Source organism: Panicum hallii, chromosome 1, assembly GCF_002211085.1.
Source record: "Panicum hallii strain FIL2 chromosome 1, PHallii_v3.1, whole genome shotgun sequence".
Lineage (NCBI taxonomy): Eukaryota > Viridiplantae > Streptophyta > Magnoliopsida > Poales > Poaceae > Panicum > Panicum hallii.
This window is the reverse complement of record NC_038042.1, coordinates 56,860,045-56,883,680: the sequence shown is the minus strand read 5'-3', so window position 1 is coordinate 56,883,680 and position 23,636 is coordinate 56,860,045. Positions and strand designations below refer to the sequence as shown.

The 23,636-nt window shown below is 46.6% G+C and overlaps 3 protein-coding genes across 6 annotated transcripts; 1 reads left to right on the top strand and 2 right to left on the bottom strand.

Annotated features, from left to right (window-relative positions):
- Positions 1-1,377: 1,377 nt before the first annotated feature.
- LOC112883799 (probable cyclic nucleotide-gated ion channel 20, chloroplastic) lies at positions 1,378-9,253 on the bottom strand. Of its 4 annotated transcripts, none has more exons than XM_025949032.1 (14): positions 9,058-9,253; positions 8,261-8,333; positions 7,438-7,884; positions 7,154-7,339; positions 6,909-7,007; positions 6,156-6,293; positions 5,286-5,534; positions 4,609-4,863; positions 4,228-4,373; positions 3,953-4,030; positions 3,254-3,383; positions 2,228-2,474; positions 1,982-2,144; positions 1,378-1,778 (listed from the first exon to the last, which is right to left on the bottom strand). In XM_025949032.1, the coding sequence occupies exons 3-14, from the start codon at positions 7,873-7,875 to the stop codon at positions 1,610-1,612; spliced, it is 2,298 nt and encodes a 765-aa protein (XP_025804817.1). In that variant the 5' UTR covers positions 7,876-7,884; positions 8,261-8,333; positions 9,058-9,253; the 3' UTR covers positions 1,378-1,609. The 4 variants fall into 4 exon arrangements, with proteins under 4 accessions (XP_025804817.1, XP_025804833.1, XP_025804825.1 ...); XM_025949048.1 differs by lacking the exon at positions 9,058-9,253 and adding an exon at positions 9,006-9,024; XM_025949040.1 differs by lacking the exon at positions 9,058-9,253 and adding an exon at positions 8,519-8,996.
- Positions 9,254-9,414: 161 nt separating this feature from the next.
- LOC112898965 (putative D-cysteine desulfhydrase 1, mitochondrial) lies at positions 9,415-15,369 on the top strand. Its single transcript, XM_025967296.1, has 12 exons — positions 9,415-9,512; positions 11,956-12,013; positions 12,044-12,346; positions 12,499-12,564; positions 12,686-12,880; positions 12,956-13,066; positions 13,412-13,503; positions 13,989-14,078; positions 14,210-14,267; positions 14,336-14,449; positions 14,724-14,821; positions 14,981-15,369. Exons 1-12 carry the CDS (start codon positions 9,415-9,417, stop codon positions 15,183-15,185), a joined length of 1,488 nt encoding a protein of 495 aa, XP_025823081.1. The 3' UTR covers positions 15,186-15,369.
- A 419-nt stretch (positions 15,370-15,788) lies between these two features.
- LOC112873068 (universal stress protein PHOS32-like) lies at positions 15,789-17,854 on the bottom strand. Its single transcript, XM_025936100.1, has 4 exons — positions 17,411-17,854; positions 17,169-17,278; positions 16,210-16,328; positions 15,789-16,109 (listed from the first exon to the last, which is right to left on the bottom strand). Exons 1-4 carry the CDS (start codon positions 17,586-17,588, stop codon positions 16,019-16,021), a joined length of 498 nt encoding a protein of 165 aa, XP_025791885.1. The 5' UTR covers positions 17,589-17,854; the 3' UTR covers positions 15,789-16,018.
- Between the last annotated feature and the right edge of the window lie 5,782 nt (positions 17,855-23,636).

Here is a 23,636-nt window from a genome sequence, read left to right as displayed (position 1 = left end):
ACCAACCTCCCCCGCTCCTCGCTCCGCCTCCGCGCTAACCCGCGTCACATCTGCCTCTCGGCTTCAAGCCCCGGCGGCTCGAACGGCACCGACGACGGCGAGGGCGAGCGCGGCAGCGCCAGGAACAAGGAAGACCTCGGGGCGCTGCTAGGAGAAGTTCTCGACGCCTACCGCAGCAGCAACAACGACCTCCGGACCTTCCTCCAGAACCTCGTTGATGCTGGCGTGATCGACGAATCGGAAGTCTTTGGAGGCGCGGATGACGACGACCTCCTCCGGGCGCTCATCGACGCGGACCTCCCGGGCGGGGACCCCGACCTCAGCGTGCTGTGGAAGCTCCCGGCCGTCGCGGCGCTCTCCTTCGCCGGCGTGCCGGCGCTGCTCGGGTACCTCGGTGACGCGGCGGGCGCGCGCGTGCCTGCGTGGATGCCGCTCGTCTACTCGCTCGCGTCGTTCCTGCTGGGGTCCCTGCTGGTCGTGGACGCGTCGGTGAGCGACGAGGAGTGGGAGGAGTGGGCCCGGCGGCGGGAGCGCGAGGGGGAGCTAGCGTTCCTCGAGTCGGAGGAGGTGCTGTGGCGGGTGGCGCGGAGGGTGCCGGCCGCGGCGCTCGCGGCATCCGCGGCGGGCGAGGCGGCGCTGCGCGCGGCGGCACTGGTGACGGGGCTCGACCTGCAGCCTCCGATCTGGGTGGCGTTCCTGCTGTTCGGCGTCCTCCTCGGCGTGCCGTACGGGGTGTTCTCGGCGAGCTTCGACCCGGCGGTGGAGGGCTCGTGGCTGGGGTGGGAGGAGTTTGTCGAGAACATCCGCCATGTCGTGCTCCAAGCCGGCGCCGGCCACAGCCGGAGCAAGAAGTAGGTAGATACTGCTGCTCGGGTAGGAACACCGAACACCTCAACCTGATAAGATGGACAGATCGGAACAGGATCAGAGAATCTTACTTGGATTTCATACGAAACTATTCAAAGTTCGTCCCGTAGTAATCTCGTAGGAAGTTTACAGAATTACAGGAATTGGTTCAGTTCCCATAGAATTCAGGGGGTAAAAAAATTTGCGTTTGCTGGGGCCTGGGCTGGGAGGAATCAGCCTCGAGTCGTGACTGACTGACTGACCTTGGTTCTATGCCTGTATAAAGAGCGTATATATGGTCAGTTTGATTTGGCCAAGATGTAAAATGTAAATATGTTGAATGCCACAGCATAGAAATTGGACATTTCAAGTTGAGATATATCATGCTTTTGAAAACTGAAACTAGCTGCATGCCTGCATATCTCGTGTAATTACGGGTGTGAAGCATTGTGTGGCTCTTTAATCTGAGCTTCCTCTCAGTAATCAAGGATGGCACTTGCAACATGTAGGCGAGCAGAAGCGCAGCTAAGGTTTCATGCCATCAACGAAACAATTATGCACGAAAGAACTGTTCTCATTATATACAGGAGCAAAGTTCTACATCCTATGAAGTGCCTACAGTACGAAGCTATAATATGAGAGAGCACCAAAGCCAAAAATAGTAGCCCCATGTGTCACTCCACCAAGTGGACAGACTCAATTTCAGGGCTCTAGAAGCTGTAGATGCAGAGCACTGAAAAGTTAGCGCCTAGCGAGGTAAAGATCATCCCCACTGTCCGCGTGGAAATGAATCATGCGCCGTGATCGGATACGAGGGGTAAGACTCCTCGTTCAGCCTTGACTGCTCAGCTCGCTTCAGTCGCCTTTTCCGGTACCTCCATGCAACCTGAATACGAGTTGCAGCAATGGTTCGCCAGTAGGGGGATTCATACCTGTTGCACGCAGAGGTTCAAACCTCATTGGACACAATAATTCGAAAGGGGTTGGATTAAAGAGTCTCAAATCACATTGTGCATGATTATACTACTGAACTTTGTAATATTTTGCCATGAATTACCAAAAAGACCTTAAGAAGTGCCTCAACTATTCTGGTGAGCAGGAATGATAAAAAAAAAGTAAACAAAAATATGGCTACCTGATTGCTCCCTGCACTCGTGGATTACGCAAAAATCGTGCAAATTGCAAGGTGACTTCTTCAAGATCACTTGCTCTGAGTACAAAAGCTTCAACGTTTGTTGAACATCTTACTGTACGTATAGCAACCAACCGCATGCCATGGAATTTGATTTTCGCACTATCTGAAACAGCAGTAGATGTGACGAGTCAATTTAAAAAATCTAAAGAAAACCAACAACAGACAGCCTGGGAAGAAGTTGCATACCTCTATTCACCGATGAGTGTTCCAAGTACCATGTGAGGAGCTCCTCTCCACAAACATCTCCATCATGTAACTGGGCCTTGCTTCCATCTGCACTGACGCTTTCCAGCTTACCTCTCACTATGAAGACCATCTTGTCAACAGTACCACCTTGATAAAGAATGTCACTTCCACTAATATATAAGTTTTGTCTTAATTTGTCACAGATAGCATCTAAGATAGGCCAATCCATCAAGGTGAACAACCGGACCTGCAAATAAAAAGTTAATCAATGCTTAATTGAAGCTAGTCAGAGTTACCTTTACTGAATTCATTTCTATAGCACAAAGTGGTAAAGGGCCTTAAAATTTTACTTAGATAATCTAAGGGCCGGGCCCTAAAAGGGCAGGGCTTTAATCTTATACAATTTTGAGCTAAAAATATATAAGGGCCAAGTTGGATTGTGAAGAGACCACTAGGGCCATGATCCGTTACCACCCTGCACAAATCATGTGAATGAAGTGAGCCTACATCATGAATGAGAAAATACTAGTATCTTTCTTCTCTTATTTCTTCCAGTTTGTTGTCACTATTGCTTACTCCCTCCTTTTCTTATGCAAGGAATATTTAAAATATGTGAAATATGAATCTATTGGTACAACTATTAAACACTATAAACATGCACTGATGCACATACTTTTACTAATTGTTGGTCAAACTTACAAAGTTACTTTTTCAAATCCTATTACGCCCTACATGAAGAAAAGGAGGGAGCATTTGGGAGTGCTGAACCGTAAGCTACAATTTGGCTGTGGTCCTACATCAATTCCAACTCTTCTTCCCTGGAGATCAAGTTCTTTTCCAGTCTTTCTCTGATATAACAGTTTCATTTACCAATTTCCTTGAGTTAAGAGATCCAAACAGTAGTGGTCAAGATTCTAGAATAGTAGGATGTGATATAAGCGCAAAACTAGATACAAGCATGGTAGATGAAAGAATGGATGGGTGTAGGTCTTGTTGTAATAATTGTTTGTCACCTTAGACACCAACCTTATTAAGGAATCTAAAGAAATGACGACGTATGTCCCTCTGGATATCTTCAGGTAAATTACTCAAAAGCTCCTCTTCGTTCACTCCTTGAGTAGCTGCCCAGGTGAACCTTTCTGCTCGTCTAACCCTCCTACACACATATATATAAAATTACAACTTCTGCAATCTTCCACAGTAAGAATTAAATAACTGCTTATTATTTCATTGAAAGATTTTGGTATCTAGTTCAAATTTTGATTAAACTAAAAATGCTAACAATTTGTGTATAAATACCTCAATGCAAACAAGCCCTCATGATTATGATACTCGCACAACATTACAAACCACATTCAGATTTTTTTAACAACATCACATTAGATGATAACTCCTGCGGATGTAACCTTAATCGTTGGTTTCAATTGTGCACTAATAAAATAATTGTTTTGTTTTGTTAATACTATGTCTGACAATATAGCATACACTTTTTTTTTTCTTGAATACAAAATAAGATTTGTGAAGCAAATAATTGCTTTCACAAGGGCTCTAATTTTAAAAGACAACCATGAAACACAACCAGATCAGTATTATTGCTCGACGATAAGCAGCAAATGGTTATAGCAAAGGTAGAAATACGACAAGCTAAGTTTTGTTTTTTTCCCCTTGGGGGAGGGGGTGCAATAGTGTGGTAAAGATTTGCTTTTATAAGTTCTGTAGAGAAACCTTCTCAAATCTTCAGGCAACCGCCTATGGCTCATCCACTTTTCAACATCACGGCGCCTAAGTTGCATTTCCAATCTCCTGTGAGAAGAGAAAAGGTGCAAAATGTTCACACCTCAAGATAGTTACAATTTCAAACTGATTGAACTACCATGCATAACATGTAGATTTCCTGAGCCAGGAGTGCCAGAATCCTGTTTGGCCTCTAAGTAGCTCCACCAGTGCATGACTGTACAAGCATTTATCATGATAAATAGGCCAGCAGTATAACCACATACCGTCTTCCAAGAGCTTGGAGAAAGTTTTGCATGTTTCCGATAAGTAATGCGAAAAGCAACAGTCCCAAACCAATAATAGCCATTGTGAACAGAACTTCCCATGCAAAATAACTTGGGACAAGGTTGCCAGCTAAGGTACTTATTTGCTGAAATCAAACCATAAGGTATGAGAAAACAATTATTTGCTGAAATCAAACCATAAGGTAAGAGAAAATACACTAGTCAAAATTATAATGCATGTAAATAGAGTGAAATGTCATTAGTTAGCATGGCTGATAAGACCTTAAAACTTAGAAGGATCATGCAGAACAGTCTCATATTTTGGATGCCACAAACAGATACCCAAGAAGTAGAAAAGCACAAGCAGATGGCGGCGAATACCTGAAACCCCCAAAATAATGAATATATATACCGTTTAACAGCACTGCCTTCTGTAGTTAGCAAAACAGCTTGCCCATAAATTCCATACTGGAAAGTAGCATCATTTCCAGTGTTAAAACAAGCTGCTGCACCCGAGTCATTGAACCACTGCTGTCTGTACAGTCCACTCCCAATGCCACGTCCACAGTCTATAAAAGTATCACAATAAGGAATGGTCGATGCAGAGCAAGCATCTCGTAGACATTGGTTAACCCTCTGTGAGAGAATAAAAAAAGAAAATAATACGATTCATCAGGACCTACAATATCAGTTAAAATTAAGTGGTTTCTGAGTAGGTCAAACTATATAAATTTGCAACAAAAAATTACCAAATAAGTTGTGCTTGAATATACAAATTAAGCATATTGCAGATTAACTTAAGTGAGTGTTTAGATTAATTTAAGTGGGTGTTTAGAACAGAATATTTTCCACCTTCAAACTCAAAATTAATCAGATCATGTACAATTAAAAGAAACTTGAGGTGCCTTCAGAACTGTTCCACAACAATATTTGTAAAAGGCATATTCCTCAATAGTGAATAGAATTGTTGGTATGATTATCCAAATTGGAACATTTGAATCAAATGTACTACTAACCTTTGTACATAACCTCAATAAAAAAAAAAATACTTGACTAACCTGTAAGCCAAAGAGATACCAACATGAACCAACAACATGTCCCGCCAAAACAAACATTAGAAGGTTGATCACAAAATTAGCCCACGCTGACTCGAATATGAATCCATTGGCAGACTGACCATCAAGTAGTGGTACAAATCTGATGATACGGGGCACATATTGAAGAAGAACAGTGGCACGCAATAAATTTTTAGCATAGTTTGCACTTGATAACCCAACATATTTAGGGATAACTAGCAGTATCATCACCTTTGATCAAGAAACAAACAAAAATATTAGCAAAGAACATAAAGACTGCAACAAAGATGACAATGTCAAATTTTTTTAACTGTATGTGGTTGTCGTTAACTACATTGAAAAAGAACAGGTCATCACTCATCAGTTTAGAGTTAGACAAGCAGCTTCGGAAAAAATTAGATAAATGGCAGTCATGCCAATAACAGATGTAGTGCTACCCAGGCAAACAAGGTTCATGGATGCAAAGCTGCAAAAGGTGAGGACGCAGCAAGTTATTGTCACATGTGCCAATGTATGGTTAGATGTAAGTACGACTCAATGGACATCGACTCTTCCTGGATGCTCACAAGTCACAAGCTTAGGAATAGAAAGAAATCATGGCATGCCTTGGTATATACAATGTACCAAAACAGCAATTTATTTTCATTTATATTTCTTGTTGGCCCTAAATATGTTGTAAACTGCTATGACCTTAGAGACATAAAAAGACAACTTAATTAAACCAAAAGGGCATAATAGGTATAACTTCAAATACTGTTTCAGTAAAATAAGATGTCTGAATTCATAAAGTACAAAGAATGAAGCTCGATATCTAAAACAAGAGAATTAGCATGAGGGAGAGGTATATCTTACCTGAGGGAGTGGAAGCACAACGAAAAAATCAAGTAAAAAGTAACCACGAAGATAATGGACAGCAACTTTCTTTGGCTCGTCAACCAAATCTCCAGCTCCCACCACTCGTGACTCGGGGGCAACATAAGCCAATCTGAACTGAAAGACAATATCTAATTATATTCATGAATAAACTTATAAATAGTCCCATAAGAATGCTGGTCAATTTTTCAGTTGACAAGACATATATTTGATTGTAGAACCGAACAAATCCATTATTATCTATTGCAGTGGACAACTCCAAGACAGTATGAAATAAAATCATACACTAACAAAGAGTAGCATGGTAAACCAACTAACAAGGTGAAGTTTATCAACATTAAGCTAACACTTGGTAAATCAATCGATCCTTTAAGGCAACTAGCACATTGATGTCATTACATTAAGATCAGGATAAGTATGCAGCATTCCTGCAAGGAAAACTAGTTCCCTCAATGCAAGTCAACCATAGAAAGTTGATCTGGACAGTGCGATGCGGGTATTTCCAGAACTATCTGATAGAAGATTTGTTTTAAACCAAGTTCAGAACTTATTCACACAGAATTATGTTGAACGAATGATTAATGAAGAATGAACATAACAATGTTAAATTTGCATCCCAAATCATTGATAAATCACGAGCATTCCATCCTGTACCAACTTGTTTACGAGAGAATTTTTTTTTACAAAATGTAGAAACCTTATCTGGATGAGCAGAAGGGATGTTGCACTTACCTGAAGCAGCATGTGCAAGAAATAAATAGCATCGGTCACACTTCTTACAGCCGCAAGTGCCGTAGCAAAATTCCCGTTTAAAACTATGCATTTATTATCCTGCACTCAATGAAAATAAAAGAAGGAATATGTGGTCATCTCTAATTAAAATTTACAGCAAGAGTGACTAAGAAAATGCAGAAATCGAATGCATATAAGAAGCATGAACACAGAGGTATCATTCGTTTAAAACTTGCGAGTATTACCTGCTCTACTGATAATAGGAAGAAGAACAGTGGATCGATGAAAATGGCAATCAGGCATGATATCACAAAGAATTGATTCCACTGCTGAACAACTTTTGCATGTGGGTTCATAATTGGAATGTTTGACAGGATCTTCTCGATCTTTTTCTTCCATCCACCAACATGACCAGAAATAGTATTATGAAGCTTCAAAGGAACAAAGAAAAGCATGTTAGTACCACAGCCAACAGGTTTAAGAGCTACTATAACAACTTTAGAACAAATGGCCTATTTCAAGGACATACCTTATTGTCTAAAGCATTCGAGCCTCTGTGGAAATGTCTTTTGTTTTTACAAGCAGGAGGGCAATTGACACAATCAGGATTGTCACATTGCCCCAAAGGTCCAGACATCAGTAAGTGCTCATTCTTTGGAACTTGTCCACTGTAAGACCACCTATTTCCTCCAGTTTCTTCTGGCATGATGGCATGTGGCTTGCTGACTGGTTTTCCCTGTGAAGGTCTAGGCAGCCTATCTGGTGTGTCTCTACTTGTAAATGGAATGCCCGATGTCGTCTGAGTTGGTGGCTGAATGAATAGAGGACCAGTATGGGGAACAAAGGTGTCTTCTTCATATTCATCATCCCTGACTGGTATACACAGTGAAGTACTTCTTAGAGGAAATCTTGGAAGCTCAACATTTCTTAGCAACATAGGAACATCATCTCTCTCCTGATCAGTCATTTTGTAACCCTGCAACCAACATGCATTGCATCAGCACATCACTTTCAATTAACTTGAATATAATTCATGGCAAGCAAGCAATTTGTGTATCCTTTTATACACAAAAGATGCCATTGGTTGTTTTCCAATGGATATTCAGGCTAGCCAACATTTATTGGTTGAATTAAGTGGGATAAACAGGAAAAACTGTGAAAAAACAACAGAATATGGGTACTGTGTCCAGGGTCAGCGCATCGGGTGGAAATAAGAACATGGAATTCTTACCTTGCAATGGAACACAAACTGCTCAAACAACAAGAAATGAACCCTAAATAGCAGAATTTGCACAATATCAACCAAACAGATAACAAGGTTAGCGTTAATATTCAGCTGTGCTGAAACCTACCCGTATATCTGACAGCAACAACAACCGAATCACGAACACACTATCAGGGTCTTCATTTCAATCTCTATTGCCCCTGCAGACACAATAAATCAGAAAAAGGTAAGAAGAGATACAGAGAACAATTGCAGCTCGTAATGTGAATATTACTCGAAGCACTGCCAATCAAAACTAGTACAGACGCAAGCATCTTCGTTGCGAGTAGTGTTTGTCCGCTACATGAGATTATCGATCAAGAGAACCTAACAGGTGCTAGCTTACTCGTAACATCCGACTTAAGAGACAGGATCAGGAACGGAACCAACTCGTTGGCGGTTGGCCTTAGAGATGCCTTCGCGCAAACAGAGAGCGCATCAATGAAATCAGATGAGCCAATCCACGCCTACTGGAAACGATTACCCTCGTCCCCGTAAACCCCAGAAGAGAATATCACGGAAAATCAAAGCCGCGAGACGCGCAAATAAAATCCCAATAAAGCAACAGCGGAAGGGAGAATCAGCGTTCGTACTTCCACATCTCAACCTCCCCTGCTGAGATTTGGTAAATGCGAGAAAAAGGACAGGAAATCCATCCAAAACGCGGAAACCGCGGCGCCTTCAGGAAAATGCTGGAAACTACCCCAAAAGTTACTTCATCCCCGCGTGGTGTGAGCCTCGGAACCCGCAAAACACCCCCCAAAATCGCACAAAAGTATAAGCAGAAAATCAACCCCCCGTCGTCACAGCAGGCATTAAACAACTCTTCCTACCACATCTTCCGAGACGCGCGCAGAAATAGGAAAGGGTGGCGGAGCGGCTAACCTGAACTGTTCCTCACGAGGCGAGGAGAGTGCTCGGATCAGCAGGAGCAGCAAATCGCTTTCGAGTTGTTCGATTCGGACAGCGGATGAGAGCGAGGCTCGCTCTTTTTATTTTTTTTACTCCGTTTTTGTGGCTTCGCCGCTAAGCACAGACAGAAAGAGCGAGAGCGCAGAGCGGAGACGGGGCGAGGAGTCAACGAGACGAGGACTGGAGCCGGGAGGAGGAGGCGTGCCGGGTTCGTGGGCTTTTGCTCTCACTGACAACAGGGCACGAGGGGTGTGTGGATAGGTGGGCCCCACTAGTCAGTTTTCTGGTGGAGGTGTGAACGCGGTGAGCTGGAAGTGTCGCTAGCGGCGGATGGCGCATCGCACGACGCCACCTGGTGGGAAGTGGTGGGGCTACGGCTACCCCGGCGACGCGCCGCCGGTGGAGGATGGATGGACCGGTGATGTCTGGTCCACCGCTGGTCGTCTCGGGTGTCATTTTTCTTCTTCTAGATGCAATGCAGTAGTTGCCGGATTTGTTTATTGTGTGTGCTGGATGAATTCGAATTTGTTAATTGAATCTGACTTAATTATATAAGGAAAGAGTTTTATTTCGTTTGATTCGTTTCAGAATCCATCTTCAAATTCCCTGTTGTCAATTTATCTGATGTTCTCAAATAGACCTTTGTGAGTCTCGATTGAAAAAAATGCCGCTTCCAGCTGTGTTCGCGCGGCATACATATCTGACAAAACTAGTGCAATTGACAAAATTTACCGGATGTCTTCCTACTGGACCTTTTTCTACTTAGACGGGTAGCGGCGAATCTAGAATTTAAAGTTAGGATGGTACAATAAGAGAAAAAATCTTATATTTTTCATATTTTACGGTAATTATGCATTACAATGACACAAGTTAAAAATTTGCAGCAGTCATATTTGACTGAATGGCATAAGTTTTACCAAATTTACTATCACTGTGCAAGCTACCAAATTGCAACGCAGATTGCCAAATTACCATTAGCTTGCTGCTTGTTTGCAAATAAGCAAATTGCAGTGAAACCGTGAAGTTGCACGGTTGCTTGGCTAGCTGCATCTCATGCACCTCTGAGCGCTGCCGAGGGGATATGGATTATGGTGCCTGCCCAGCCACGCGTCCTTCGCAATTCATGGTCACACACACACACACACACACACACACACACAGAGTCTCTTGAAAAGTCCTGGTGCAGGTATCGATGCTCCAAATGTGAAGTGCCTAAGACTGTCTCCAGCGGTACACTGTAAATGGGCCTGTTCCCTATTGTAGAGGATACTGTAGCGACTCTATGGTTCCAACGGTGTCCTCCATGCCATACGGTAAAATGGGGGACGCGCTCTGCGTCCCGCACAGACGCGGGTACGACCGGCGTCCTCCATCCCGGTCGCGTGGGCGATTCGGCGGGCGCGGGAGGGCGCGGTGGGGCGCGGACGAGCGGTGGAGGGGCGCGCGCGGAGGAACGGACAGGGGGGGCGGAGGAGCGGCGGCGGGGCGCGGGCGGAGGAGCGGACAGGGGGGGCGGAGGAGCGGCGGCGGGGCGCGGGCGGAGGAGCGGCGGGGCGCGGGCGGAGGGGCGCGGAGGAGCGGCGGAGGAGCGGCGGCGGGGCGCGGGCGGAGGAGCGGCGGGGCGCGGGCGGAGGGGCGCGGAGGAGCGGCGAGGGGCGGAGGGGCGCGCGGAGGAGGGGCGGCGCCGGGGCGCGGGAGGCGGGAGGAGGGAGGAGGGGCGGCGGCGGAAGGCGGCGGCGGGGCGCGGGAGGAGGCGCGCGGGAGGAGGGAGGAGGGAGGAGGGGCGGCGGGGCGCGGCAGGGGCGGAGGCGGAGGGGGGCGGAGGCGGAGGGGCGCGGGCGGAGGCGGAAGGGGGCGGAGGCGGAGGAGCGGCGCGGGTGGAGGCGGAGGGGGGCGGAGCAGGAGGGGGGCGGAGGCGGAGGGGGGCGGAGCAGGAGGGGGGCGGAGGCGGAAGGGGCGGAGGCGGAAGGGGGCGGAGGCGGAGGGGGGCGGAGCAGGAGGGGGGCGGAGGCGGAGGGGGGCAGAGGCGGAGGAGCGGCGCGGGCGGAGCAGGAGCGGGCGGAGGCGGAGGGGCGCAGGCGGACGCGGAGGAGGGGCGGAGCAGGAGCGGGCGGAGGCGGAGGGGGGCGGAGCAGGAGGGGGCGGAGCAGGAGGGGGGCGGGGGCGGAGGCGGGCGGAGGCGGAGGAGCGGCGCGGGCGGGCGGGGCGGAGGCGGAGGAGCGGCGCGGGCGGGCGGGGCGGAGCAGGGGCGGAGCAGGCGCGGGCGGGCGGAGCAGGGGCGGAGCAGGGCGGAGCAGGCGCGGGCGGGCGGAGGGGCGGGGCGCGGCGCGGGGCGGCGGGCGGACGGGCGGCGGGCGGACGGGCGGAGGGGCGGGGCGCGGGCGGCGGGGCGGCGGGCGGAGGGGCAGGCGCGGGCGGCGCAGGGGCCGGGCGCGGGCGGCGGGGCGTTGCGCTCGGGGGAAGGTCGTTGGAACAAAATGATAGAAAAATAAGATTGTGGGGTATAAAGGATGGAAATAGAGAACGTTGTTGGAGTTAAGCTTGATATAGAGAATGAAATTGATATGGAGGATGAAAATAGGGGATAAGATTTAGAGGATATCGCTGGAGATAGTCTAAGATGAAAATCGCATTTACAAAAGTGGTCAACTTTCATAAACGGTACTACGGGGCAGGTAGACTCGAGTTCCATTGAAAGACAAAATATCCAAAATGTGATGGAGCCACGCATATGGCATGAATTACGGAAAATTTGTTTATCACTGAGCCGGGGGAGTTGTTTCTCTTCTGAAACTTGACGAAATTATTGTATCTTTTTGTGAGAACGAGGAAAATTCTTATTGGAAAACTCACGTCCACACTTACGAGTAGGCCCATTAATGATATCGGGAAAGCCCAGTTCTGTAGGAGTAGCTGGGCCGGATACCAGTCGGTTCTGGGCAGTGAGGCCTCCGTGATCTCGGTGCGCTGGGCAGGTCACCGCGTCCGCCTTTCTGCCGGCCCCGCACTCTCGCGGAAACGCCGCTTTCCATGGTCGCTCCTTCGGCCGGCCCTCCCTGTCACTTCTACTCTCCCACTCAGCCGCTTGGCCGCTGTGCGCCACCGGAGTCTGGTCGCCTTCGCCGGGATGGCCGGAGTCCCCGCCACCCTCTCCGCCTCCGCCGCTCAGATCGGGGGCTTTCTCTCGAAGAAGCCTTACGCGCCGCCGTCGTGGGCTACGCACCTCTCCCCCATGCCTTCCCATACCTTCTCGCTCGGCCATGTAAGCTTCCCCATCGATCCTACCTCACTACCGACGGCTACCTGCTCTATCCATTACTTCAGATTAGTTCAAATTGATTGGAGTTCAGTGTTCTAGTTGATCAATTTCGTGTGACTCACTGACTCATAGATTATTATTTCTAATCAAAACAGTTTCCAACACCGATTCACATGTGGAATCTCCCCAATTTGCCGGAAGGCACGGAAGTATGGATCAAGGTGCAACAAAAGGGCAAACAGCCAACCACCCCCTTTACAATTCAGTGCAAATATGCAATTCACCTTAATTTGTTAGTGGCATTTTTTTATTCTCACAAGGGACTTTTGGGGGAATTTGTAGCGAGACGATTTATCTGGCATGCAATTGAGTGGAAACAAGGTACGGAAGCTGGAGTTTCTGATGGCAGATGCTGTAGCGCAAGGCGCAGACTGCATTATCACTGTTGGTGGTATCCAAAGCAACCATTGCCGTGCCACAGCAGTGGCTGCTAAGTATCTCAATCTTGATTGCTACCTGATACTACGTACCTCCAAGGTGATTTCTGTGTGCCTGTGAGGTGAAATCTGTAATTTGCTGTCGCATAAATTGGTCTTGTTGGGACATTTTCAGCTTCTCGTGGATAAAGACCCTGGTTTGGTTGGCAATCTCCTTGTCGAGAGACTGGTGGGTGCACACATTGATCTTGTATCAAAAGAAGAGTATGGAAAAATTGGCAGTGTGGTAAGTTCTTCTCCTTCTTTTATTCCGCTGCTGCTGTGAGCTGTTTCATATTTCTGCCTGGCCATATGTAGCTAATGCCTTTGTTCCACAGTAAATGTTACTACTTGTCATCCATGCTTGAGTAGTCACGTTTCTAGAAACAGATCGATTACCTCTGTGGTAGCATAACCCTTCCGGCTACATGATTTAATAGGCTCCCCCTCCAACATCTTGATTTCACTGCCTATTTTTTCTATGACTTTAGGTAAACCAAAAATTTGCTTTTATATACTATGTACCAGCACTTATCCTATTCTGTGTTTGCTTAGGAAATTTCTAACCACATCATGTTTATTTTTTGGGTAGGCTTTAGCTGACTTGCTGAAGAAAAGGCTGTTGGAAGAAGGGAGGAAACCATATGTGATTCCTGTTGGTGGATCAAACTCACTGGGAACATGGTATTATCATATACTCGATGTTAAGTGCAAACCATGATTGGATTACATCTTGGTGTTCATAGCATATTTTGAAGTTTCCTCAGGGGGATAACCTTCATGGATTTCGCTAGTTGTCCTGTCCATTTGAAAAACAGTATTTGTTGCTATGCTTGGAAAAATGGACATTATTAGAACCTTTGTTGCAAATAGCTGTTGGCCTTTATACTACTCAGGGAGATGTCTAGGTGCTGAACCGTATTGAGATCATATAAGGCACCGGCTGTGTAACATGTCATATTATGCCTGGCTAGTGAAATGTGGGACATTGCCTTGCGTTGATTAATATGTAACATAATATGTTTCATGGGTCCAGAATCAACTATCAAGCTAACAAGAATACAAAATTAAACACTATACAGAGTGGTCTAGCATACTGCCTGAGGAATTCATCCAAATAAATTCAGTTTAGAAAGTGCAACTTGATCATTATTAATCTTAATGTTCAGGGGATATATTGAAGCGATAAGGGAGATTGAGCAGCAAATTCAGCGATCTGCTGATGCTCAGTTTGATGATATTGTTGTTGCATGCGGCAGGTATTTGATTAACACACTGTCTGTTCCATTTATGTGTAATTTTGTGCATGGCAATTTGTATTGTGTCATGCCTAGAGTCTGAAAGTTGCAAGGCATCACTTTATGGTTGGATGATATTTATCTTCATGCAGTGGTGGAACGATTGCTGGTCTTGCTTTAGGATCAAGATTGAGCAGCTTAAAGGCAAAAGTACGATCTACCCTTCTTTTTGTGTGTCATGTTGAAGTTCCCAGACTAACCATGCACTTCTAAGATAGGTCCATGCATTCTCTGTTTGTGATGATCCCGAATACTTCTATGACTATGTTCAAGGCCTGATTGATGGACTTCAATCTGGTTTGGACTCGCATGATATAGTCAGCATCGAAAATGTAAGTACACTTTGAGCTTTCATTGTTTATCAGTAATCTTCTTGGTGTGCCAACTCCAAAAATGGTCATCTGCAATGTCATGTTGCACCAGCATCACATCCTCCAACTTGTGACCTTGTTCACATGCGTTTGTACATGATTGGTCTGCAACTCGTTTGCTCATTTCATAATTGAACTTTTAAAGTTGATCTTTAATCAATCAACCCATCTTCTTCACAAATTGGTAGAGCCAGTGAAGCATTTAACTTCCTCAATTTCAACTTCTACTTGACAGGCTAAAGGATTAGGTTATGCCATGAACACAGCCGAGGAACTTAAGTTTGTCAAAGACATAGCTGCAGCAACAGGCATTGTCCTTGATCCAGTCTACAGGTGCAATACATTCCCTGTTCTGAGTTAATGAAATAGATTTGGCATGGTATGCATCATTTGATAGTCTTCATTAGGCATAAAATGGTATTCAAGTTTTATTCTGTCGAGCCAATGCCGAAAAATCCTTTTGATTCTTTTACATGATTCATTTTACTGCAGTGGGAAGGCGGCTTATGGGTTGTTAAAAGACATGGCTGGCAATCCAGCCAAGTGGAAAGGGCGGAAAATTTTGTTTGTCCATACAGGTGGTCTCCTTGGGTTGTATGATAAGGCTGATCAATTGTCACCTTTGGCTGGGAGCTGGCGCAGAATGGATCTTGAACATTCTATACCACGCAAAGATGGCACTGGTAAGATGTTCTGATCAATATGGTCCAAAAGCTTCCATGGTGGTTTAGTCTTCTGGACACTATGTTCATCATAGAGTATTTACTCTTAATTTGTGCAAGAAAATACAGAATAAATGGTTCGCATGGTGTAGAATATTGATGCAATTTAAGAATAAAGCACATCTTTCTGCTATTTGGAAATAAATATTTCGATGTTGATGTTTGGACGTCTCTTCTGCCTTTTCTTTTTGTTATCGGAGCTTGTTGTTAGTTGTATGAACTTCTAGTTTGGAAATGCCTTTCTTTACTGTATTACAAGGACCTGCTATGCCTACCTGCTCTTTAGCGCCGTCAATAAAATAACTACCAAGTGTCAACCGATAAGCCTCCCCTTATTTGCTCCCTTGTCATGCAAAAAGAGGGGCGAAGCCAGAAATTATGGCCACCGGGGTCTTCATCATTCTACGATGCGGTCATCAACACTAAAAACAGTAATGAACAGTAGCTTTACATAGGATTATCGGAACTTCGTCGGGGTCGGGGTCGGCTGACCCCGACGGCAAGCCGTAGCTCCGCCCCTGCTTGTCAAGTTGTCATGCACTATATAAGAGCATTTTCACAACATAGGCACAGACACGTTAAATAAGTTTCTAGACAATTGCTTACATATCTTTCATGAAAAACAGCAGAAATGTAAATCGATGTAACAGAGGGAAATTTGCTGATATCATAACTGGACAACGGATTTCAAGTAATAATGCTGAAGCTAATAGCCAGAGCCAAACATCACCATCCTTTCAAACAACCTCAACTCAGATATACCTAATGTGCCTCGCATTACGAAAGCTCCAACTTTAAGCAAAAAAGATCAGGCACTTGACATAGTCGGTCCACGCACCACTGTAACCGGGCATGTTGCATTGTTGACTACGTAGTTGCTGACACTTCCAAGGAGAGCCCTGCATTGAGATCCAATGAGATGTGACATATGAGGAAGCTGTGTTAGCCAAAGACTAGGCACTTGTAGTTGACAGAGGAGAGGTTTAGATAGATGTTAACCTTTTCAGTGGCCCTAAGCCCCTGCAACCAAGCACAAATGAGTCCGCCCTGAGATCATCTACTGCCTCACAGAGTTTCTCCCTTGCATCGCCCCAGTAAATTTTTGCTAGCACTTCCACCTGATCAAGGCGACACGGAGGTGACTTTTCACGAAACAGCATATTTGGATTCAACACTATTTTTATTGCATTGAAGAAAAATATTTTTGTAGATAGTTGGAGCTACGAAAGGCTTCCAATAGGCAAACTTCAAGAGTAGTTTTGCAATGTTTGATTGTTTGCCTTAGCCTTCAAAAAAAAAAAAAGAAGCCGTTGACAAGGCTGCACGAATAACCTCAAGAGAGTGAGGGAGAGCTATTGGTTGTGCATATAATGTTTTCATAGGTAACCAGTTCATCGCCCCTACTAATTCTGCTGGTTGTTTTCTGGTCGGGAAGTGTTCAGCCCATGGTTTTGCCTGACTGGTTTGCATAGCATAGTAATGTCTCAAGAGATTCATTTTTATCTTGAGATTTAAGCAAGCTATGATAAAAAAAATCACATAAAGCAGTTACCCTAAAATCAATGCTGATTGATCAGACTTCTGGTGATATAAACATATATGAGAATTTGAGTGAAATTCTTTTTATTTTTTGAACGTGATTCTAGTGACATCACAACTATATGATTCAGTTATGCAGCTTTAGGTGTGAAAAATATCTTCCATTCAAGCAAAGATTAAGGGCACAGCCAGGCTCTTTGCTACTGTACTTTTTTAAAAAAAAGTTTGGGAGTCATATAAATTTAGCACTACGCAACCATATAATTTTCCTTTTCTAGCCTAATTATCAAGCAGAAGTGCAAAATCCTTGAAAATAACTGAAGAGCTGCACTGCTACCACATTAGCGCAAGTGATCACGTATACATACGTATACCAGATAATTCAGCGAACAATTCAGTAGCCTTTGTGGAGTTATTACCTGCTTGGCCTTGGATGCAGCTTGCAGGATCTCCAGTACCTCCTTATCAGGGTTCAGCCCGTACCTCGCCTGCACGTTCATCTCCATGAACTCCGGCAGAGGAATCAAAGCTTCAGTTTACCCAAAAAAAAGAAAAACCCAGAAGTGATGGTGCTATCAGTGCAACAATCTTTGCGATCAAGAAGAATCCAAAGTCCAAACTAAGAGAGCAGCAAGGATAATCCAATGATCTTTTTACTTACGTGAGCCGGTGCTCTTCCAGAGCTCCTTGTGGCTGGCGTCCGCCCCCTTTGGGAGGACATGGACGAGGATGATCCGGTCGCCGGCCTTCACCAGGTTGTCGACCGCCCACCTCGCCGCGGCCTTGCTCGACGGCGAGTAGTCCATGCCTATGCCAATGGTGCGCTTCCCAGCCGCCATCTCTCTCTCAGTCCGAGCCTAAACGCCGATGAGTTTCTTGTGGAGTCGCCTGTGAACGAAGGTTGTGAAGCTGGGAGGGAAGAAAGTTGATGCAGGGCGGTAGAGGGGCAGAGCTATCTGTATATGTAATGCTGTTTGTGGGAAGAGTTCGGTTTGTGCTCCGAGTACAGTTTTAAGGTTGCTGGACTCGAGCCAAATATCCCCTACTGACAGCAAGCTCTCGTAGCCTAGGTTGGCTTTATTCCTTGGTCGAGTAGGTTTCTGACGGTCGAGAGGTCATCGGTGCCAGCTGGGCAACCATATATGATGCCAATAAACCTCCAGAAGGCTCTCTACTTGTCTAGAAAGCCAAAGAAAGAATACTAGTAGCTAGTCTAAGATTAGTGAAAGCTCCGGCTGTGATCTGGCCCAAGGCCATTTGCTGCTGGGGCTAATTAGGCATGGCTCCATCGCTCATGAGTTGTCAGTTACTACCACGGAGGTCTCTTTCCGGTGGGCAAATCACAAGGAATCCAGACTAGAAGAAGAGGCCTCAAAACTGGAAACTGTCACTCGCGTAACAGCTATAGTTTACCTCATTCGTTCATGTGGAATCCGACGCAACTTCATCGCTGGCTGCTGCTGAGGTTGGCTGAAGCAAAACCGTGTGCTGGTGGACGGGTTTGCAAGCAGCGAGCTGCTGGTGCTGGGAATCCTATACCCGGTCTTCTTTTCCCTCCCTTTAGCTAGCCCCTACACGGAAAAGCTCACTAGCCCAATCGTGTCGTTCTTTTACAAGAAGGTCGGGCGACATATAAATATGATTTGGCCAATTTGTCTCGGTATAAATATACGATCGGAACATGCTTGGGAAGACTCTTGCAGTGCGTAATGGGCTAATGGACGAGATGGAAAATCACCAGGGCACTAGCACAACGAGAACAAGCAATCAACAGTGATCGCCTCCTCTCCCTCTCTGCGTTCGTGTGTGGCCGGCCCTTGCGCTTGCACGCTCCCGCTGCACAACGTAAACGCCGCGTTCGTGTGTGGCTGGACTCATTGGCAAATTAAATTAAAAACAGGTGACGCCCCATGTACGGTTTCTAGCCATGCCATGTCAGCTCGTCGTCTCCGCGGTCCCCCATGCGCGGCGGCCACCAGGCCCAGGCGGCATCAGCAGCAGCGACGTTGCCCACGGCGAGACGTTGCGCCACGGCCCACGGGCCCGTTGGACCGCAAAAGCGAACGACCTGGCGGGGGCCGGCAGACACAATGGGCCTGCACATAAGACCCATCCAGCGCCGGGCAGCTTCGAGTGCTGGCTGCTTCCCGCCGGCGCGGCCACCCGTTTCGCTTCGCCGGTGCTCGTCGCACAAAGCGTCGTCCGTCCATGGGGAATATTCCAACTAGCCAAGAGTTATTGTTACTCCTGCAAGGCTATAAGCAACCCCCTTTGTACGCAACGTTCTCTGTTTTCTACGCATACACACGCAGTAAGTCTCCGAAACATCTCACTCAAGTCCACTGCAACCGCATACATGCCTTTAATTTGTTTTGTGCTGTACGACGGAATCAACGAGTCGCATGTAGTGCTTGTACTTCCTGGGACGTCCTTCCAAGACTCTTCCTGTTAAGCTAGTGGCAAGCAATTGTCCCTGGGGACCACACGTTTCAAGTTCAAGATCCTGGAAGCTGGACTAGTTCTTCACTGAATGTTCATGTGGATTCTCGCCAACTTTTCCTAGTAAAATCTGGCATGATTACTAAACCAAGTGTCAAGGGATACTTCATACTCGTGAGCGAATTTACTGAAACCTATAAGGAGGAGCAAACATGCATGCACAAGAGGAGCCAAGCCTGCCCTGCTCACTTTCAGAAGCGTCAGTCTCAGGTACCGGACTTTCCTGGAGATGCAGTTGCTTGCTCTGTCATACTCTCTGCACGTTCAGTTGCACTTCAGCAATGTTTACTGAGCCACTTTGGGCGTTTAATCATAGATCATGTCATGTGCTCTGGTTTGTTTACAGGAACACCTTTTTGGAGCACTTCAGCTTGTGTTGTCCGTCGACCTTTGGTGGAAGGATGGGGGACTCTAAGCGTAACAAGGTGAAGAAGAGCATCTGGCAGCTCCTCTGCGGCTGCTCATCACCCCAGACTAATGATTAATTCAGAGTCAAATGCATGAGAACTCGATCATTTGAGATTGCAAGGTCCTTTTGTGTAGACCATCAGTAGTTGTTTCTTGGCAGGTACTCTGTTTTGTGTTCTGGTCTTGCTATATGTATTCTTGTTGGTAATAATGTAATGAGTGGGTCCTCATCTATTTGATTCAATTTGTTTGTGGTCCTTTCCGTTGTACTTTGCGTTGGGCATCTCTGTTTTGAAAAAAAAAAGATGCAACAGTCACGTGTTGTTTCATATATTGGAAAAAAAATCGTGTTCGGTTATCAAGGGGTGGTATGTCCCTTTGCAACTATTTGTGGCCGTCAAAACGTACTTAAATACGTGAAAGATTCTCTTACTTTAAACATTTCAGTATCAGCAGCACCAGTTGGCTAACGCCAAAATAAAAAGGAAAAAGAAAATGAAAGAAGCAGCAGAACCATTCCAAGCAAGGTAAAAGCGGTCCTAAATAAGCCAAGTAAACGGTCCAATTATCACGCTTCAGCAAAGGGAACTTTATTACCTGATCAGAAGTTCAGAACGCGGGAAAAAGTCCCTGTTTCCGCGTAATATATGCAGTCGTGCTCGTGCTTGTGCTTCATGCATGACGACCACGAAGGCATCGATTTGGCCCAGCAAAGCGTCAGATTCCGAGCAGTCACACACTCACACTCACACTAGCACTCGTTCACTTGCCGTCAGGTCACATCATGCTCGAAGCCTTCCTCTCTCACTTTCTTTTTGAAAGGAAATGCTTGAAACCTTCCAGAATATGCAAACTTGAAAACAATTTGCACGTACTTTTGTGACTAGCTTGTCCAGTGCAAACGCCTTGCATCGCAAGCAGCTCGTCGTTCAACTTTCAGGGCCTACTCGAATGCCTTTCACTGAACATTCTCTGACAGTTCAAACCGAGCTTCGTAGGTGCAGTCTCACAGTACAGTGTTTAAGCATGACCTGGTCTGCATTCGATCTTGTTTTCTCCCCATATACGTGCGGGCCAAGTTCCCTTGGTCGTCTGACTGACTGAGTCTGCAAGTGCTCTAAACAGTGAGATGCTAGGCAACCCTACAGAAGCATCAGCCGTTGAAGGAACAAAGATTACTTGTGTTTTCTCATTTCTTTTCCTCGTCAGTCGTCAGTGGTCTTAGTCTCCCACATTCCCAAGACGACCCTGCAGCTGCAGCCCCTCTGGTATAAATAGGCTTCAGGAGCGCTGCTGGATTGCATCAAGGGCGACAGCATCCAGCTTTGTCTTGCTCGGCTGAAGTAGAAGTGCTCTATAGTTTCAGGTTTCGCCTTCCATTGTGTTCGGATGTTCACCCAAGGGAAGGAGGAAGGAGGAAGGATGCAGGCCGACCACAACGGTGTGAAGAAGAGCATGCTGGCTCTGCTCTGCAGCTGCTTTTCTTCATCCAAGACGGATGATTGACATGGATCGACTCCGACAGTAGTATCTGACGATGCTTGTTCAGGCTTCTCTTCCGCAGGCAAATGGAAGTAGTGTTAGCTAAATTCATATATGTCAGTGTGATAGCTACTGTGCATGATGTGTTGTTCAACATAGTGTAGGATCTGCAATAAAGGCTGGCGTAGTTGACCGGCCGTCAGGGTGGTAGTACCTTGCATTGGTAGCGATCGTGTGTCCTCCATTTTATTTGTATTTCTGTTAAAGGAGAAAAACAAAAAAAGATTACTGCAAAACTGTTAGCCTTCAACTCCCGGTGCCCGTCGCCGGAGACGAGGAAGACAACCCGGAACACACACACGCGCACGCGAGAACGCCTGGAAGACAAAGTCTTTTGGTGCCGCTAAAACCAACCGGTCTTTTCTGTTGTATTGATGCAAACTTATACTTCTAATTACATGCAAAAACAAGTGGCTAAACAAGGCCACGACGCTGCGATCTTCTCGCCTCTGATTCAGCCGTGCCATCCCACGACTAGAGACTCGGTCACCGCCTCCACTACTGCAACTACTTAACTGAAACTACGCAAAGTCACTGCATGAACACATGCAAATGACCTGTACATTGATGCGCTCAAACTGGCAAGGAATGAGCTCCTTTATTCTAGCTAAGCCATGCAAAGAACAAGCCGAGCCTGGATTATCTAACAATCTCCCCCTAATACATGCTCGGTTCACTTCAGTTTGACGACGCCAATTCTGTCACGAAGTTCACTGAACCTCGCTCGCCCCAATGACTTCGTCAGGATATCTGCAAGCTGCTCCTGAGTACTCACGTACTCCAGGCAGATCCTCCCATCTTCCACGCATTTGCGAATGTAATGGAACTTAACATCGATATGCTTGCTTCTGTCGTGGAGTACAGGATTCTTGCTAAGGGCGATAGCTGACTGATTATCCATCTTCAGAACAGGCATCTGGACCTTGACACCTCCAATGTCGCCCAGCAACCTGGTGAGCCACACGGCTTGGCATGCCCCCACTGCACCAGCCATATACTCAGCTTCACATGTAGAAAGAGCTACTGCAGTTTGCTTGTGTGATTGCCAGGAGATTGGCATCTCACCCATGAAAAACATCACCCCTGTTGTACTCTTTCTATCATCGATATCTCCCCCAAAATCACTGTCACTGTAACCCACAAGCTTGTTATTGCTTCCTGAACACTTGGAGTACACAATCCCAAACTCTATTGTCCCTGCAATATAGCGCAACAGATGCTTGACTGCTGCCAGATGCTCCTGCTGAGGCTTCTCCATGAATCTGCTAACATATCCCACAGCAAAAGAAATGTTTGGCCGAGTGTGAACTAAGTACCGCAGGCTGCCCACCAAACTGCGGTACATTGTTGGATCAACCTCTGCTGTTGAGCTCCTGGTGGACAACTTAAGTCGAGGCTCCATTGGAGTGTGGCAAGGATTGCAGCTGGTCATCCCTGCCTTCTCAAGCAGCTTCCTTGCATAAGCTGCCTGCCCAAGAGTGATAGCTCTGTCTCCTTGCTTCACTTCAACCCCCAAGTAAAATGACAGCAGCCCAAGATCACTCATGCGGAATGCCCTCCGCATCGCCTCCTTAAAAGCTTCAATGTTCACCACACTAGCTCCTGTGATGATGAGGTCATCCACATAGACACCCACCACCACTCGAGATGCTCCTGCTCCCTTTGTATACACCCCATACTCACTAGTGCACCTTGTGAAACCAATTCTGCGCAGGCTACTGTCAAGCTTCATGTTCCATGCCCGAGGAGCCTGCCGGAGTCCATACAGAGCTTTGTTCAACTTCAGCACCTTTGCCTCATGTCCAGCTGCAACAAAACCTGGTGGCTGTTCGACATACACCTCCTCCTCAAGCTCACCATTCAGAAACGCTGATTTAACATCCATGTGATGTACAGCCCAGCCTTCTTGCGCAGCAACAGCAAGTAACATTCTAATTGATTCCATTCTTGCAACAGGTGCATATACTTCATCAAAATCAATTCCCTGCTTCTGCACATACCCTTTGGCAACAAGACGTGCTTTGTACTTGACAATGGCACCTCCTTCATCCCGCTTGACCTTATAAACCCATTTTAGGCCAATTGCCTTGTGTCCTGGTGGCAAGTTCACCAGCTTCCAGGTGTTGTTCTGTTCAATGGATGCCATCTCCTCCTTCATGGCCTTGATCCAGCACTCACTGCCCTTTGCTTCTTCAAATGTGGCCGGCTCCCCATCACCAACAGCAACAAGCAACTCCACCAGCAATTCCTCCTCTGCTGCTCCTCTTCCCCCAGAGGTGCAGCCCCACGAGCATAGATATCATCCAGCTTTCTGAAGCGTAGAGGATTACCATCTTCATGGTCGATGTCGAGGTCGGGGTCGCTGCTTGGTGGAGAGACGAACTCCACCCCTCCAGGTGCAGCTGGTTCAGGCACTCCGCCATCTCCCTGCTGCACAG